We start from the raw sequence: 17,422 nt of genomic DNA on the forward strand, positions 1-17,422 counted from the left end.
CTAGACCATGGCACTGAGTGCCACATCCAGTCTCTTTTTAAATGTCTCTAGGGATGGAGAATCCACCACCTCACCGGGCAGTCCATTCCATTGCCTGATCACCCTCTCCGTAAAAAAATTCTTTCTGATATCCAGCCTAAATCTCCCCTGGCACAACTTAAGACTGTGTCCTCTTGTCTTGTTGAAAGTCGTCTGGGAAAAGAGACCAACTCCCACCTGGCTCCAACCTCCTTTCAGGTAGTTGTAGAGAGTGACGAGGTCTCCCCTGAGCCTCCTCTTCTCCAGGCTGAACAGCCCCAGCTCTCTCAGCCTCTCTTCATAGGGCCTGTGCTCGAGTCCCTTCACCAGCCTGGTTGCCCTCCTTTGGACCTCGATATCCTTCCTGAACTGAGGGGCCCAGAACTGGACACAGTACTCGAGGTGTGGCCTCACTAGGGCTGAGTACAGAGGCAGAATCACTTCCTTGGACCTGCTGGCGACGCTGTTCCTGATACAGGCCAGGATGCCATTGGCCTTCTTGGCCTTCTTTATGCCAGACTGTGCTTCTGAGGGCTGTCATATGTAATCCTTCCTTCTAATCAAGTGTTATGCTTACAGAACAAGCAAGTAGTGACAATAGGACAGGTGCCACACCATGTCCTCAGGACGTCCTAGTCATTACAACATTTACTCAGGATCTATGGGAACTCAGTTCAGTTTTCTTCTCTGCCGTGGGCAAATCTGCATCAATCAATGGTTCTATAATGGGGCACTTACAATCCCCTTGTTGAAACAGTGTCACTGTACATATAATAAATCAAGACTTACAGGGCAGAAGGAGAAAGTATGAAAGTGAAACTGATTCTGTAGCTAACTATTTATGTGGGTATTCACCTTGAGAGGAGACCAATCTTTTCTTGCCTGATCCCAGGGTGGTTTCTGTAATTGTAACAATGACTGTATAATGTGCTTAATTATAAAAAAGACAGGTCATTGAAGAAGATTAATATTACAAAACTTTGATTTACTGGGCTTTAGTTTCCATGCTTTGTCAGTGGATTTGGTTGTACCTCGTATTAGTATGAAACTTCCATGGCAAATTTTTTATCACGTTGCATATAATGAGAGTATCCATGGCATTGACTTTCCAACATTGAAACAATTTTCTTTTTTCAATTATCTTTTCTGAATAGTTACATCCAAGACAAATTTCATTAAAGGAGACAAAAATAAAATTATTACACTAGTATTCACAACAGTGTTTTCTGATAAGATCAAATAAATGTTACAATTAATACACTGTAATTCACTCTTCTGAACTATCTTAAGAATCACCTACTTCATCTACCCATCTACTCAGATTAAATTTGTTTCTCTTTATTAACATAGACACTGAATCAGGAAAGTGAGGTCACTAGGAATAATAATTTCCTTACAAAATTATTTTTGGCTGTCCCAAACTTGCCTGCCATTTCCCCTACACCTTCATTTTTTACTCATCAAATTCTAAAAGTTTAAAAATGAGAAGGCAAATTATTCCTCACTGCATTCCAGTTATTACAACCCACATTAAGCAGTATTATGCAGTGTTTATGCCTAGCACTTCTGCATATAAATTGTTAAATATATTAAATATGTAGCCTTGTATGTAGGAAGACAAAATGGTTCATCGTCTATGTAAAGATATTTGACTCACATGGCTTTAAGGAATGATAATTGTGCAAGTTTTCAGCTTGTTAGAACTGATTCATTGGTACCTCCATTGGAAGGCAGCTTGGTTCTGTCGCCTGTGGGACACACTGAAAAAAGTCTGGGAATATTGATTTTGTGGGTCTCTTTGTGACATCACTTTGTTGTTTCCCTATGGAGCTTTGTTTCCTCCATCATGCACATATCCTGGAATATAATCTCCAGTTGAATGGAACTGCTTTGTGTTTGGAAAAGAGTGAATCACACAGACTGTTTATCCAGTTCTAGGTACTGACCAGAAAAATTGGTGTACAAATTTCAAAATTTAAAAATTTCAAAAATATTTGAGCTTAAAATGAGAAACAAAATTACTTAACTAACATATCACTAATTAATATATTAATTATTTTTTACTTTTATTCTAAGGTTAGCACAACAATAAAAATGGAACCCAAACACATTTCTGTGGCATCATTAATTAAGGCAATCTGTAGAATTCTTTGACAAGTTGCCATCCTTCATCATTAGGGGCTTCTCTGATGCTCATTCCACAGTAGATTTATAAATCTCATCAGCTGTGTGAGCCATCATTGTTGAGCAGGAAGGGCCTTAACAATGTCTTTATTTATTATATGGACATCGCATGAAGCAACCATGACATAAAAGTCTGGTGTGAATGTCTACATGTTCATAGACTCTCTTTCAAACTAAGCATCTGGTATTACACTAACCATCAGTTACTTGTGTTGCTAAAAATTGTACAGAACATTTTCACTGTCCTTCAAAAAACCTCACCTGCTATAACAAGAATGGCCTCTCACAGACAAAAATCTCTGTGCTATATGTTTAAAACAAGTCATAAGAAGCTTTGAAAAGAGATTGAATAAAAATCTTATCTATCGCAAAATGCTATTAAAAGAAATTTTGAGAAATGAGAACTGTGCAGGTTTTGACTGATCTGGATGTTCTTCAAACTTCAGCAATGATAAAAATTTGAGATCAAGGAATTTTTTTTACGTTTCTTTTAGCTTAACTGCAGTCCACCTACCTTAGCTTCTTTCTAAGATATTTTTAAACACAGATTCTTCATGGTTTCCCATAAAATGTCATTCTTGGGAACTGTGGTATTTTCCAAATGTTGCAGAACCATGTATATTTTTCTAAGGCCATTTTGATGCCAAATGGAAAGCAGAAGATCAGGTGTCCTTTAAATAATTTCACAGTAACTTGTCAGCTCCTCTCAGAAAGGTCTGCTGAGGATAGTTTTGGAAAAAAAAATTTAATCAGAAAATGTTGACTTGATGAAACGAAGACTTTTCACAGAAATTTATATCTTCACAATAAAAGTTTAACAATGAAGATTTTGTTCTTCAGATCTGGAAAAAAATTTCTAATCAAGCCCTGACAAACTGAGATATACCTTGCTCAGGGCAAGTTAGGAAGCTTAGGTTGGAATCTTTTTCTGCAGCACGTAGCTGTGCCTGGGCCTAACACTTAAAAATGACTGTTCCCAGTGTGTTAGTGATGTTTTTTTGGCATAAATCTCATTGAATCCTTTACTATCTTTTGCAAACTTTCCAAGTATCATATTTTTTCCCCTACACGGAGGCAAAACAAATTAAATAAGGACAATTATGTTTACTAAATAAAATTATTTTGTTTTCAACTTAATCTACTTGTCACATGCAAAAGAAAGTTCTTCTTGGATGTATTTAGACAGGAAGGCTCATTCTGTACATTTGAAGCTCTCCTTAGAGCTTCAGGTAACAGCTCTTTGCTAATCCCGAGCACATGATTCACCTTGATTTAAATGGGATGGCTACAGGTAGAAGACCTAAGCATGTTTGTTCATAATTTTTCAGAAAGAAAAACACCTTAGTCTTAATGTGAATAAAATATTTCTGCATGACATTTGAGTAGACAATGTTAAGCACATTGTATATAGCAATCCAAATGCTCTGTCAGTGACTGTTAAATAAACAAGTAGTTTATTTCAGCTTGGTGTTAGCTGGTTTTGTACACCCTTCAGCACAGGAAAATCCGCATGTTCTAGAGAGGGTATTTAGTTGCACTTGTGATACTACTTTTAAGTTCACAGTTCATAGTTCATAGTTTAGGTAAGCCAGGTATTAAAGATTGTCTTTGGATACCCAAACCTACTCTGCATGAGAAATCACAGCAGTTGTCAGTACTGAATAAATCTTCAATGTTTTTTCTGGTCAGCCATTTCTTGACTTTGAACATTTCCATGTAGACGTTGCTGTATCCTCTCATTTCTTGTAGTATGTGACTAAAAATATAGGGAAGGGATGTTTCCCTAAGGAAAGGAGAGCATTCTTCTAGAAAGATGTCAGTCAAGCCAAATAAAGGGGGCTTGCCCTGAAAACTGACCCAATTCAAGACTCACAAAGTGAGAGCAGACTGGTATTTTTGCATTTAGGATTCCTTTAGTTTATTTTGTAACTTACTCATAATCCATAAGCATAAAGAGTTCATTGATAAGAGAGATTTTCGGTAAACCTGTGTTTGTATCCAAGGAGCCAGAGCTTCCTATAACCCAGTGTCCTATGGGGCACTAGGAAAATGTCTAAGGAACTGGGAAAGACTGGTATGAGTAGGCAGCATATGGGCTTTACTATGCTATATAAGGTCAGAAACATGGTCCACACACCTGTGGGCATTTAATAGACTCAGAACATTTGGAAAGTTATTATTCAGATCAAGAAGCCATTCAAAGAAGTGGAGACCCATGATTGGCTTCAATCAAAATGGGTGTTTATTCTATAAGTGGAACTCAAACAGTTTCTCAAAGTGATGTTTTCTTTTAGAAAGTTTGCTTTGATTTTCTGGGGAGTCACATAAATAAATCCATCTCTGCAGGGATTTCACTTGTCAGTAGTTTTTGCTGTTCTAATATGATGCTTACTTCACGCTTCCAACCCAAATGTTAGAATGCAAGTGTTTGAGTTTTTCTATGATACCAGGGTGTCAGTAAATGGCCCACTGCTTTTATACAATCAATTGAATGGGTAGCTGCAGGGTGTTGGCATACCACAGCCTGTGGCAGTGCTGACAAAGGAACAACACATGCAGTGTGTGTCTTTGAAAATATACAAATGAGAGAGAAGGAAATGACCCAGAAAGGCATATAGCATTTAATATGTAAATAAGTTCTTACAGTACAAGCAGTATTGTAAGACACTTGTTTTCTTGTCCAAAATAACCTGAAGCACCATGAAAACCTGCCCTGACATTCTTTTTCTGAATTCTCATTTCTGATTACATGTTTTTTTAGGTCAAAGGTCCAAAAAGTATATTGTGTGTGTTGCTCACATGTATCTGCACTTGCTAATGAACATGCAGACATTACAACTGTCAGGCTTTCTACCAGAGCCCAGGCAGATGAGTATCTAATGCATGAGCTGTCAAACAGCACATCATGGGGGATATGCAAAATTATGATCTGGCTTCTAGTTCCTCCCTTGTGATGCCAAACTCCTTTTACAAATGTCCAAACTCTCCCTTGCAGACAGGAAACCTGAATAAACATCACTGCTTGCACATATGAGAAAAGAGACATGAAACAGCAACCATCTATGACACAGTTTTTCATACAGCTTTTCTGATTATATTTTGTTTGCTTAAACGCTGCACTGTAGTTGCTATTAAAAGGCTCAAGAACCTTCATCTCCTGGTTAATAGTCGTATTAAAAGGTAATATGTTAATAGTCATATTACAAGGCAAAAAAGAATGAAAATAGAAAGAAAAACATCATGTTATTGAATAGACTGGGTTAACCTGAGAATGTTGAAAGTTATGATAAAGAGAAGGAAGAAATTGAACTCAGGGGTATACCTCTTAGGAGAATTAATATAATTCATTAAAACATTCATTATGTTTTGTGTCCCTGAAAGGGGAAGCCTGGGTGAAATGTTTCTGCCATCAACATCAAGAACTCCATAAAAAAAAACGAGCAGATGACAATTTAAATCCTATGACCATAACAGATCTATATTATCACTTACAATAGTTTAGTAGCTGTGGCTAAATAGGAAAGAAAATCACCAGGATGTATATATACTCCCATGTCATGTAGGCTGATCAGTTCAATGGAAAGCAGTATTTTTTCTTTGTTTTTATTTACTGAATATTGTTTCGTATTCTCAAACTTAAGTACAAGTAACTTCTTAAGAATTAAACTAACCAATCTAGAGAGGTGACTGAGAATGTTAGTTTGTCTCCATCTCCCAAATGTTCTTCAGGAGAATGCAATACGCTCTATTGATTCTGGAGACCAGCTAAGGTAACATTAGTTTTGTAAGGAGCCCTCTAACAGAAAGCAATTCCTTTTCTTGACACTCTGAAGTCTGCTGTTCCGTTGAGATTCATGCCCAAGAAACTACCATATTGTTATTCTTTCTTTTTCTTTTCCTGGTCACTGTGTGGCTACTTCAGCTACTTCGGCACAAATCAGAGCAGCTACATTAGGAGCAGAAGTTCATTATCTAGTTAACACAGAGCACCAGACACTGCTCAGGGACAGTGCAGAATGCTTAGAATTAATTAAATTGGTATTCAACTAGTCACTGTAATCAGTGGAGACTAGGACACAGGTTTTATCATCCCTTCTTTAACAATGGCAAGTTCAACTGGGAACTAGAAATTCTTTCTATTGATTGCTAAGGTAGCCCACCTGTGACTGGATCAGGCATTATAGACTTTTAAAGTTAGATGAAATGGACTTCTAAAGCTATCTCTTTCCTCAGTTCAGAAAAGCCATAGTCAATATGTTAGCTCCTGAATTTGCAGCCAGGGGAGCCCACATTAATACTCCCAGGCCTGCCTATATGGATCAGAGAAGGTAACATCTTGGGTCTGTCTGCAGCTATTTCTCTGCTGCAGAGTTTTAATTTCTCCTTTAGCAAAGGCTTTGATTGCTATCAGGACCCTCATCACAGATCCATTCTGATAGTCGTTTAGCACAGAACCACAGTGAGAATTAGAAAACCCTGGTCCAGGAAAAGCAGAAAAAATGATTGCACTGGGGAAGTGGTGTTTGTGGGGACATAAAAACCCCATTCTGCAGATCTGTTCCAGAATTTTAGTCTATGTCATCTTTAAATGTTCAGACTTACTCTATTCTTCCCACAGTTTGCAGAATTTTAGGTTTGGTCCTTGACAGTGGTCCTTGAGAGCCTCTTAATGAAATTAAATGCTTTCTTGTGAGTAAAAATTGGAGTTAATATTCATATGTCAGTAGAATTTATAAGAAATTGTTGTCCTCAAAAATGTAGTTCATGCGTTGTCTCTTCTGAGGTTCATATAAAGTCCAAAACTCATATATAGTTCCTAGTGAAGTACCAACATTAGCTGCTGGTCCTACTTGGAACTTCTGACCATGGAAAGAAAACTAAAAAGCTTCTATCCTTTTATCCTGTTGTCCTGTTTTCCAAAGGCGAATTAAAAAATAGTTCCATGAACATTTTGACCACATTTTCCCATTGGAAAACTATTCTGTAATATCATATATATTGAATGTGCAAACTCAGTATATTAATGGCAAATCTTTATATAACTGCTTATACCTCAGCAGTTTAGAAGTGGCTGGTTTTGCTGAATGTTTGCCTCTGGCACATATTTAAAGAGGACAATAGTATCTCATTTCAGCCTCTGATAAACTGTATTTATATATAATGCCATTTTAACGGTCTTTCCAATTAGGAGGCTTTGCCAGGGAGATCATATTGGTGTGGATAATTGTGAAAGTTTTTACTTCTATGTATGCTAATCCTATTTGTAGGCCTGTAGAACATTGTGATAGGGCAGATGAATCACTTGCCAATGAAAAGCCATTGTTGATGGTACTGTACTTCATTATTAGGAAGTAAAAATATTGGAAGTCATGCTCAGAACTGAGATATACCTGTTTGGAATATAAGATAAATTATCTGATGGATATCTCATAGAGAAAAGCACATGTGAAATAGAATAAATCTGAAAAAGGAATAATTCTGACTTGCTAGAAGTCCAAAGAAGTAACAACAGGCATCTTCCTGTTCTAGTGTGAGTTTCACAGGGATGTTACTCAGTTACTCTACAAAGTCAGTGTTAGTTTAAGTGTCCCTTAAGAAGGATTACCTTTTTTACACACACACTTATACTTCTGCCTACACTGCTGACACTACAGACTAGAGTCTGAGTGGATGTAAAACACAGGCCAATAAGACACAAGGTCTCAGTTAAATACAGTGAAGTTTAAATAGCACAGTCCCACTCTCATTCGTAAGAAAATGGGATATTGGATCTGACTTGCCTTGTAAAGCACTTTGAAATCTACATGATGTTAGCTCTTTTGTGCTGTCTAGATCTCATGCAGATTGGACAGCCTCATAGCTTTATTGGTGTCTGTTTTGAGATGACAAACAAGTACTCACAGTTCCTCTGCCTGCATTGACTTTGTTCTGGTTTTGTGTGAAATGAAAGTGATTGGAGTTGAGAACATTGTTATAGATGAGTTATTTGAAATCTTTGCTTTTCCTTTGTGGAGAAAGGAGGAGCACAAACCTGCAGAGATTAGTGACTGCCAGTGTGAATTATGTCAGGATGTTGCAAGGACTGGCAGATGCCTGGAGCTGAGTGCCAGGAGACACAGGGGATCCCTGTGGGCCTCACCAAACAAGATCTGTTCCACAGCCCACAGCCTGGGAGTGGAGCAGAGCTAGAGGGCAGCCAGGATCATTCTCAGGCACCATCAGGGACCTCTGTGGGGATGAAAAATTCAGCCCTGGGGTTGGGTCGAGCTCAGAAGAGCCAGGTCCTGCCTGTGGTGGAACTGGAGACCAATGCTCCTAACAGCATCACAGGGACAGGGACTGGCAATCTGTGCTGAAATGAGGTCTTGGTCCATGGGGCAGGGGCAGTAGGAAGCTCCAGGGCGGGCTGGGGATGGCCATTGAGGGCCTCGATTGCCCTCAGTGCCCTGACATTTGATGACTTGTATGTGAAACTTAAAAGGTCAGTTTGTCTTTATCAGAAGTGATGGTTATATGCTTCTTGATCTTCTAGGCTGATGATTTTTCTCTTTACATTGTTTTGACAAAGATAAAAGAAACTGGGAAGGAAAAATAAAGAAACATTAATACAAGTAGCCATTTTTTGATGTTTCCTCCCTATACTAGGAAATGAAAAATAAAAGATTAAACTATACTCTGTCACTGATTTTTTTTAAAATAAACAAATTAATTTCCAAATAAAGCATTACAGATTCTGGTAACTTAAAATGTCAGAATATCGCATTTCTTACTTACCTCTTGGTGTTCAAGAATTAAATAACATCTTCTGTTTTATTTAACATCGAGTTCTGTTGCTCATGGATTGTATTGCAGATTGCTTAAAGCAATGAGTTGTGTTGCCCACTGAATTATCTGTTTCTTACCATTTCTTTTAAAAGTTAACAGCTAAACAAAACCATCTTCTTTTATCAGTAGTAGTATATCAAAGTGTCAAGGCTGATCTATATATGCTCAACATGACCTTATATTAGAGCATATTGTTAAAATCTCAGTAATAAAACCCACCTTTTAACCTATTCATGGCATAGGTTGTTCACAGATTCAATAAATTGATATTTTTTTGTTTACTTGTCTGCAAGGCTTTTTCATTTATTATTTGATTTCACAGCTGCATAAATGTAAACTCAAAAAACAACACATTTAGAACACTCTTGCAAAATAAAGGACAAATTCTTACAGCAAAATGGCAAAGTCTGTAAGAACAGAAAAAATTTGAATCATTAACTGAGCAGTAAAAGAGTCTCTCCTTATAAGCAATTACATATCTTTGGAGTTTAATTACAAGAAGCTCTGTCACTATGAGATTAATGCTGAGCAGTTTTTCACTTCAAATGATTGCAGTTGGATCAAGATAGTATTGTTAGTCTTGGAGAGATAAGGTCAAGCAAATGAGGCAAAAGTGGGGAAAAAATGGAAAATCAAACTGTACTGAAATGAGAGAACATTCTATAATAAGTCAGAATCTTATGATGCATTACAAGTGTTATGATCCGAGTTATTATTTATATTTTGTTTGCGAGGAAAATTCAGCCACTACTCATAGACGACGCGTGAATTTACAGAAATAACAAGGCTTTATGATTTTAACAAGTTAAAAGGATTTATTTGGGGTTTATACAATTAGTTACTTTGGAGAGAAGAGTCGTTAAGAAGAGAAAAGATGGAGGGAGTAATCAAATATTATCACCGTCTGCCGGCCCTGGCCTCTGGCTGTAGTCGGTTGTGTAGGGTCTGTCGCTTCTGCCGCTTCTCTGTCCCGTAGCTGAAGCCGAAGTGCGAGAGAGGGGGGGAAGAAGAGCAGCGCCCTTCTCCTTTTTCTCTTGGAGTTTTATACAGCAGAAGGAGTTCTGTCTTTTCATAAATCACTGGCACACAGATTTGCTAGAAATAACACAGATTTTGCTATCTCAAGAACTTCTCTTTTATTTATTATTATCTTTCAGTCCTTGTTACCCTGTTCAATTTATTATCTTTGGACCACGTACCAGGAGGTGACTGGATAAGCAGTCTTATCTTTAGGAGCTTGTCAAGCATGATATAAAACAGAAACTAGTAAAGTTTGGGGAAAAAAAAATCTGTTAATTGAGGATGTTTGGTATATTTTAAAAAGAGCAGAAAAAATACTGATTTGAGAGACATATTTTGTGTTTTCAAAGTGTTTACATCAACAAGGTTTATATTATAAGATGCTAATGCATCTTATAAAATGCTGTGTAAAATACTGAAGATGATAAAATACCAAGAATTTTTAAACTTTTTTGTTAACCATGAGACACTCTGGGATCTAGTACCGTTTTCAGAGCAGTGAATCAGAAAGAGTTTGTATCTCTCCCTTTTTTCTGGAAATGGAAAAATACTCTTCTGGAACACACATATAACTTCCTTAGTAATGTGTTATATGCTGGCAGTCATGCAGGGACATTTGACTGAGTGGTACACCTGGCTCTAACTGTATCCAGAAGCAAGCATAAGCAGTGCATTAGCAATTTGCTTTGTTACCTCTCTTGAACAGCACATCTCACATTACTTTCAGCCTATGAATTTAAGAAGCTACTCAGTCTTTCTGCTTGCTAACAGAATAAATTAATTAATAAACATTATTTTAGGTTTTAAGTTAATCTAATTTGGTGTAATCTGTAAGATAACAATAGAATGAGGTTTTCAGCCAACTTTGCTAATAAATTACTTTGTCTAGGTGCTGGTGCTTATTCTGAGCTCTTCTGAATGCCATTCACTTATACAGACATTTAAAAGAGAATCATCTTTCAAATTCTCATTACTTGGGAATAGCTGTTTCACTCTCCTGTTGAAAATAATGCATACACCTTTTTACACTGATTGCATATCAGGGAAACAAAACCAAACTTTTTTTGTTTGTTAATGTAACCTCGAAGAATAAACAGAATAAACACCCTTTCCTGTGTGGGTGGTGAGATGCTGGAACATGATGCCCAGAGAAGTTGTGGGTGCCTTGAGCAGCCTGAGCTATTACAAGATTTCCCTGGCTATGCAGAGGGGTTGGAACTAGATGTTCCAAGTCTTTAAGGTTCCTTCCAAGCCTAGCTGTTCTTTGATTCTATGATTCTATATATACAGGATCCAGCAATGTAAGAATTAAGATAGTAATTCTGTAATATAAGTTGGTACAATTAGATTTGGAATTGTTTCTTTTGAAACTAATGCATTGTGTGGCAACCTAAGTGGGAATTCTCTATCAATTGTCATAGTTTGTCTTTTCTGAAAGTATTTCCAGCTTGCATCATCTCTTGTGATAGTGGTGGAGTACAAGAAGTTCTGAAAGGCAATTTCAATAGCTGTATTAATCAAAATTATAAACATTAAGAAACAGTAATTAGCAAAAATATTAAGGACTAATAATCTCTCCTACATTGTCAAATGTAATGTCAGATACATCAAATATAGCTCTGTAGAAAGCTGGTAAGGTGATGAGAACTGAAATGTTCTCAGCATGCATTTCCATTTGCTATATTGCTAACATTGCATGCATTGCTATATGACTGACAGGCTGCAAATCCCACTAGAGTCTTAAGACAGCTATAAAGCAGTTTGAAATATAGAGATAAGAGAAGCTTGGGAAAACATTTCTTCATTAAAATATTTCAAATAAAATACACTACTTCAGAGAAAGAATGCATGTAGGCCCTCAGAAACCTTGGGGTCAATAACAGGGAGCTAAAGGTGTGGCAGCAATTTCTGTGTTCTTCATTTACAAGGACATGCACACTGTGTTCTTCTCTTTATTGACACCTGTTCTTATGAGCCCTCCAGACAATTGTTTAGGGTTTTTTCAATCAATTGGCCAGCTTTTCCTGTTTCCTCTGACTGTTTTAGACATTAATCAGCGATGTGGAACATTGTCAGATGCTGCCAAAAATCTAGTTTGTACCCACCACTCTTCAGAGGGCTGATCTTCCGTAACTGTTGCTACCTCCATAGAATTACTGTTGGTAATACTATGATGTACTCTTTTTTTTTTTTTTTTTTTTTTTTTAATTCTGTAGGCATTTTAAATTTTTTTTCTTATATCCCAAAATAGACATGACAAATCTTTCACTAACATTTAGATGTATTTACACTTAATTTTTTTGGTTTTAGCTGTATAAAGTTTACCTAAATTATTATTCTGTCAAACACTTCATATTAGAAATGTTGTAAAACATCAGTTCAAACATTTTCCAAGGAAAAGTTGCAATTTATTTTGCTGATAGCTACAATTTTACAAGCAACCTCATAATATGGCATATTTATTTTCTGGGCTAAGATAGCCCATAATTTTTTACTTAATAAAGGATGTAACAATATCTGTACAGCATATAAACACAGTAAATAGTAAACTAACTGGAGGCCATGAGAACAGCTTATGTCCTCATGGAGATCACTTGAAACACATTAACCCCAAAATCCTGCACTAACAGTGTTTGAGGAGAGAACTGGAGTGAACAGGCAAATTGTAGTGTTTATAATAAAATAGAATACCCTACATAAATTTTCTTTAAAAAAGATATAATGCTATTCTATGAGTGATATTAAATCCAAAGTCTTATTAATCATGAAATGATAAATTAAAAACCTCTGGATGCTGAGTACAATAAATTTATTTTTTTCTCATCCCATTATCTCAACTTTGTACTCTGCAAGACAAATAGCTGTCGGTTTAAAGCCCAGCATAGATCCTTGGCACAAGACAACTTCCAGCTCTCTTGGCTGCTGAAGCTTTATTCCATGTTTCTGTGGATGTAGTGGAGATAAGTTTTAGTAAAGGAGAATAGCTTGTGAGACAGCAAGCACAGCCAAGTGAGTAACTACTCAGGTACACTGCAAATGCAAGTGGTGTGCATCAGAGAAACCCTGAGGCCTGTGGAGAGGAATCAGCTTCTCTGTGAACCCAGACATCTAAGTCTAGACAGCACCTAGACACGGTTACTGAGTACCCCACAGCTGTGACCTGAGCTGTGATAGATCACCTGTGTGAAACAGGTGGTATTCTTAGGAGCTCTGACACAGCACTGTGTTCTTTAATAAGGCCGAGATATGTTTATGTTTAGATCATATTTAAACCAGAGACTTTTTTTGTCCATATTGTTGCCTTTGAAAAAATGTTTTATACCCTCATTTTACTTGTATTATTTTGAAGGGAAAAAAATCCAACAACAAAACCCCAGTATCCCTGTCCTATCAATACAATTAACAACTAAAACTGGTGCATGATAGGTGACGAATACCTGTCATGAAGATAGCATTAATCACAGTGTCTTAAAAGGAAATAGAAGAAAAAGTGTAACATCAGATTGTCTATAAATCAAAAGTTTCATTTACTAATTTATATTGAAATAATTTTTACTGCATACATTGCATTGCTAATGCATAGGCACCATATATTTTCTTTGCCTGGGGTGGTGTAAAGCTCTGATGACAATAAATCTGGATAAACAGGTAGTACTACTCTCTTTGGCACATAAATTTAGTAAACAGCAGAGTTTCTGAAAATATATATTGTAAATATAGGACTCCCTCTAGACAGAAAAGCAATATAGTAAAAATGAAGTTCTCCTTTTGCACAGTCCTTTTATGAGAAAGTATATAGCTCCTCTCATTCAATACATTCAAAATTGTGTCTTTCACACTAAATCTTCTGACATGGTATGACCAATATATGTTATTTTGAGATTATATTAAATGAAATGCAAATCATAAGATAATCATTACTTTTATATCAGCTAGTTGTTTAGGGTCAAATAAAAGTAATTCAGAAATCGAACCCCTAGTTTGAGCATCTATATTGTATAAGGGGTAATTTGCAAGTTTATAAAAAAAGAAGGAAAAAGTACAGATATAAACAAGGCTGCTGTAAAATACCCAGAAAGAAGAATATACCCCATACATAGTAAATTTTCAGTATTTTACTTTCCATCTGATACAGTACATAAAATGTCCTCTGAATTCAAGCTGCTCAGGTACCATACTTTTCCCAGTCTTGCCCCAGGTCAAAACCATTAAGTAATTCAAAGACAAAATATGGAGAATGTTGATGATTTATGTGGTTTTTTTTTTTTTGCTTTATAAAACAAGTTCAGTGTAAGATAGACAGTACCTTCTGCCTTATTTTCTCCACTGAGCTCCCCCTTTTTCCTATGTGGAAATACAGTGAAAATTAGACTAATAATACATAAAAGAGTCTTCCACATTTTCGTACATACACTGGCCCACTACAGCTCTTATTGGAGATGAGCATAGGGTCTGGCTTTCAAATCTGTGTTGTTTCTGTAGCTCCAAGCAGTGGAACAGGTTGTGCATGGGGTATGGATGGTCTTTCTCCATACTTGGAGGTTTTCAAGACTTAACTGGATAGAGCCTTGAGCAACCTGGTCTGATTTCACAGCTGACCCTGCTTTGAACATCATGTTGAACTAAAGACCTCCATTAAATAACCCGTGCTACTATGCTTCTGGATGAAGTTTGGAACTTCCTCTGGGACAAATTCACATATATAAATAGTGTATCACAGCATCATGCGGGAAGGCACATCTTCAGATCATTGGATTGCTCCAATGACATGTGCTGTAATGTGCCTCTTTTGAGGACATCTGAGCTGCTATGTTTTTTAGGCTAATAAGAAATTACTGAATAATTTCTGAATTAAGCTTATGATTTTAGCTGCAGTCCTCAGAGACTCGGGGCATGTAAAACTTGATACTGCTCATGAAATTGCTTTTATTTCTTATGTAACACAAAAGCAGTAGCCAATGCTGTCATGGAAGGAGCTGCTCTAAATTCCTGAGATGGTATCTCTGTAGCTGCATGAAAAGAAATTTCATTTAAAGATTCCAGTGTTTCAGTTTTTACTATACAATCTTGGCTTAGATTATTTAAGTTTTAATGCAAGTAATTTTGCATTTCACATAAGTCTTCATTGAATAAATAATAATTCATTTTACCCTCCTTTGACTTCTGTGGATCACAGAGTACTGTGTCTCTTAATGGCATTTGCCCATTCCACAATTTTCTAGCTTCTGATCTTTTTTTCCTTTCATGTCCACTGAAGCAGTGTCTTTGGCCACATTCCATCTCCATTCTTCATATATAACTTTAAAAACTTTTTTTTTTTTTTTGTACTACTGCAATGAATATTTTCTTTTGTTTTCCTTTAGCTCCTTACAGCATTATTAAAGAATTGCAATAAGTTCCTCTGCTTTCTAATCCAAAATAAAATCTGTATTTATTTTGGTTTATAGATACAATTTGACAGTTCTGAAAAATCCTTGAGTAATCTTTTTTCGCTGTAACTGTTGCTGCCAAATCAACCTTCTGAACTACCAAGCAGTATTCATGGAATTTTTCAATTACCAGGGCAAGGTGGAAAAATTAGAGAAATATCTGTTTCAAGAGTTCTGACTCTAAGTGGTATCTACTTTTTACTGAAAGTCATGCCAGTCTAGAGTAGAGTGATAGTGATATGATCTATCTTGGCATGTTTAGAGTTTATTCATGCTAAAATGAAAATCTCTTTTTGCTAGCTTCTTCTGTCACATATTGAACTTTATTCTTGTCAGGTTTTGTAGATAAAGCAAGATTTAATACTGCAGTCTTCCTGTGAAAGCCTGGGCTACTGAACTGTATGGCATTGGTATTTCCAGGAACGCTACATCCATTTTTAAGTCTTTACTGACTACAGTAATGACTACAGTTGTTAAAAAGCACTAGAATGAAGTGGTGATAAACTACTTCTTGTAGAAGAGCTCTTTTCTTGCAGAAAAAGAATTAAGCCAGGCTCCTGATTACCTGATTACCCAAGAGCACTGAGAGGTACTTCAAAATATATAGCCTCCATGAGACAAATGTTTCATCTGACAGGAATTTTTTAAAGTTTAGTGTAAGTAATTGTACACAATGCTAAAATTTACACTGACAACATTAATTTGAATATGTAAATTCAGAGTTGATATAAGCTATATTTCAGATATAGTATGTCAGAAAAACAATAATTTCTGTAGGAACCAGACTGTGGATATAGAAAAATCACTGAAAGCTTCCAAGAGCTGCATATTTCTAGAGCAAACTTTTCAACTCAGTGAAAATAACTGTCACCGTGAAGCTTTTGTTGACTTTATTAGTTGTATGTCAGTAAAGAGCTTATTGCCTTAATATAATTCAAATTAGATAAAGACAGCATGTAATTTATTAAAAAGACACCCTGCATTTAATCAACCAACACTGGTCTAAATAAACACAAACCCTAGCTCTTGTTACATGACCCTATCCATTTTAGTTCTAACCAAAAACTATTGGCTTTGCTTTACTTTCTTTATAGCTCTGAGATTTCTAAATGGAAACTAACCTTAGTACTTCAGGTTTTTTTCCCCTGTTGCTTTTCCTTTAAATGTGTGCTATGGGTCTAATTTCAGCTGAATATTTGACAAGGCTTGCAAAAATGATCTTGCACATAGCATTATCAACATGATTGTCCTGCCCTTTTATTTGTACATGTACTTCTTTAGTATAGATTCAACTTACCTCAGTTGCATTGTTAACTCCAGATTTCAAGGAAGACACTCCCTGAAACCTGACACAAATGGAAGGATGAGTTGCCAGGCTTTTTTTCCATCTCAGTGAGTACTATAGTTCTGTACTGACAATACAATAACAGTCTTAGCAAAAAATTTCCCATGCTGATTAGTTATGATGAAATCTGTTGTGATCATGGGTAAACATCAAGCTTCAAGCTCACCCCAAAATTTTTGCGAAGGTTGATTGATTTTTTTTTCTTTTCTTTTAGTTTCTTATTACTTGTATTATTTGCTTTTTATTACTGGAAGATTTGTGTCCTTACTAGAGCATCTTTGAAAATGGTTAATCTCATAAAATGTTTCCTGACAAACAATTTTGGACTAGTAATTCTATGGAGGCCTAAAAATAAGATCTAAAAATCTCTAGAAGAACTAATGAAAAAGAAAAATGTGTTAACTTCTTCAATAGACGTCTAAAACTGAAAGATGAATATCCAGGTATTGCATCTGGCCCTATGGGCACAGAAATCCTTCTCTTATTTCAATACTTATCCTTAAGTAATAATAAGCTTAAACTGTTGAGGGCAAAGTCAGACATATTGGAGACTAGACTAGATGGAAACCCCTCTTCATTCAGTTTCCAGATCTGGTTCTGG

General features: G+C 36.3%; 1 protein-coding gene across 1 annotated transcript in view; it reads right to left on the bottom strand.

Annotated features, from left to right (window-relative positions):
- LOC139795022 (uncharacterized) overlaps positions 1–17,422 on the bottom strand; it is a 32,794-nt gene continuing 15,372 nt past the window's right edge. The window contains 3 exon segments of the mRNA XM_071741466.1: positions 1–370; positions 372–477; positions 480–552. Of these exon segments, the coding sequence (XP_071597567.1) occupies positions 1–370; positions 372–477; positions 480–552 (549 nt within the window).

Source organism: Heliangelus exortis, chromosome 1 (assembly GCF_036169615.1).
Source record: "Heliangelus exortis chromosome 1, bHelExo1.hap1, whole genome shotgun sequence".
NCBI classification, from domain to species: domain Eukaryota; kingdom Metazoa; phylum Chordata; class Aves; order Apodiformes; family Trochilidae; genus Heliangelus; species Heliangelus exortis.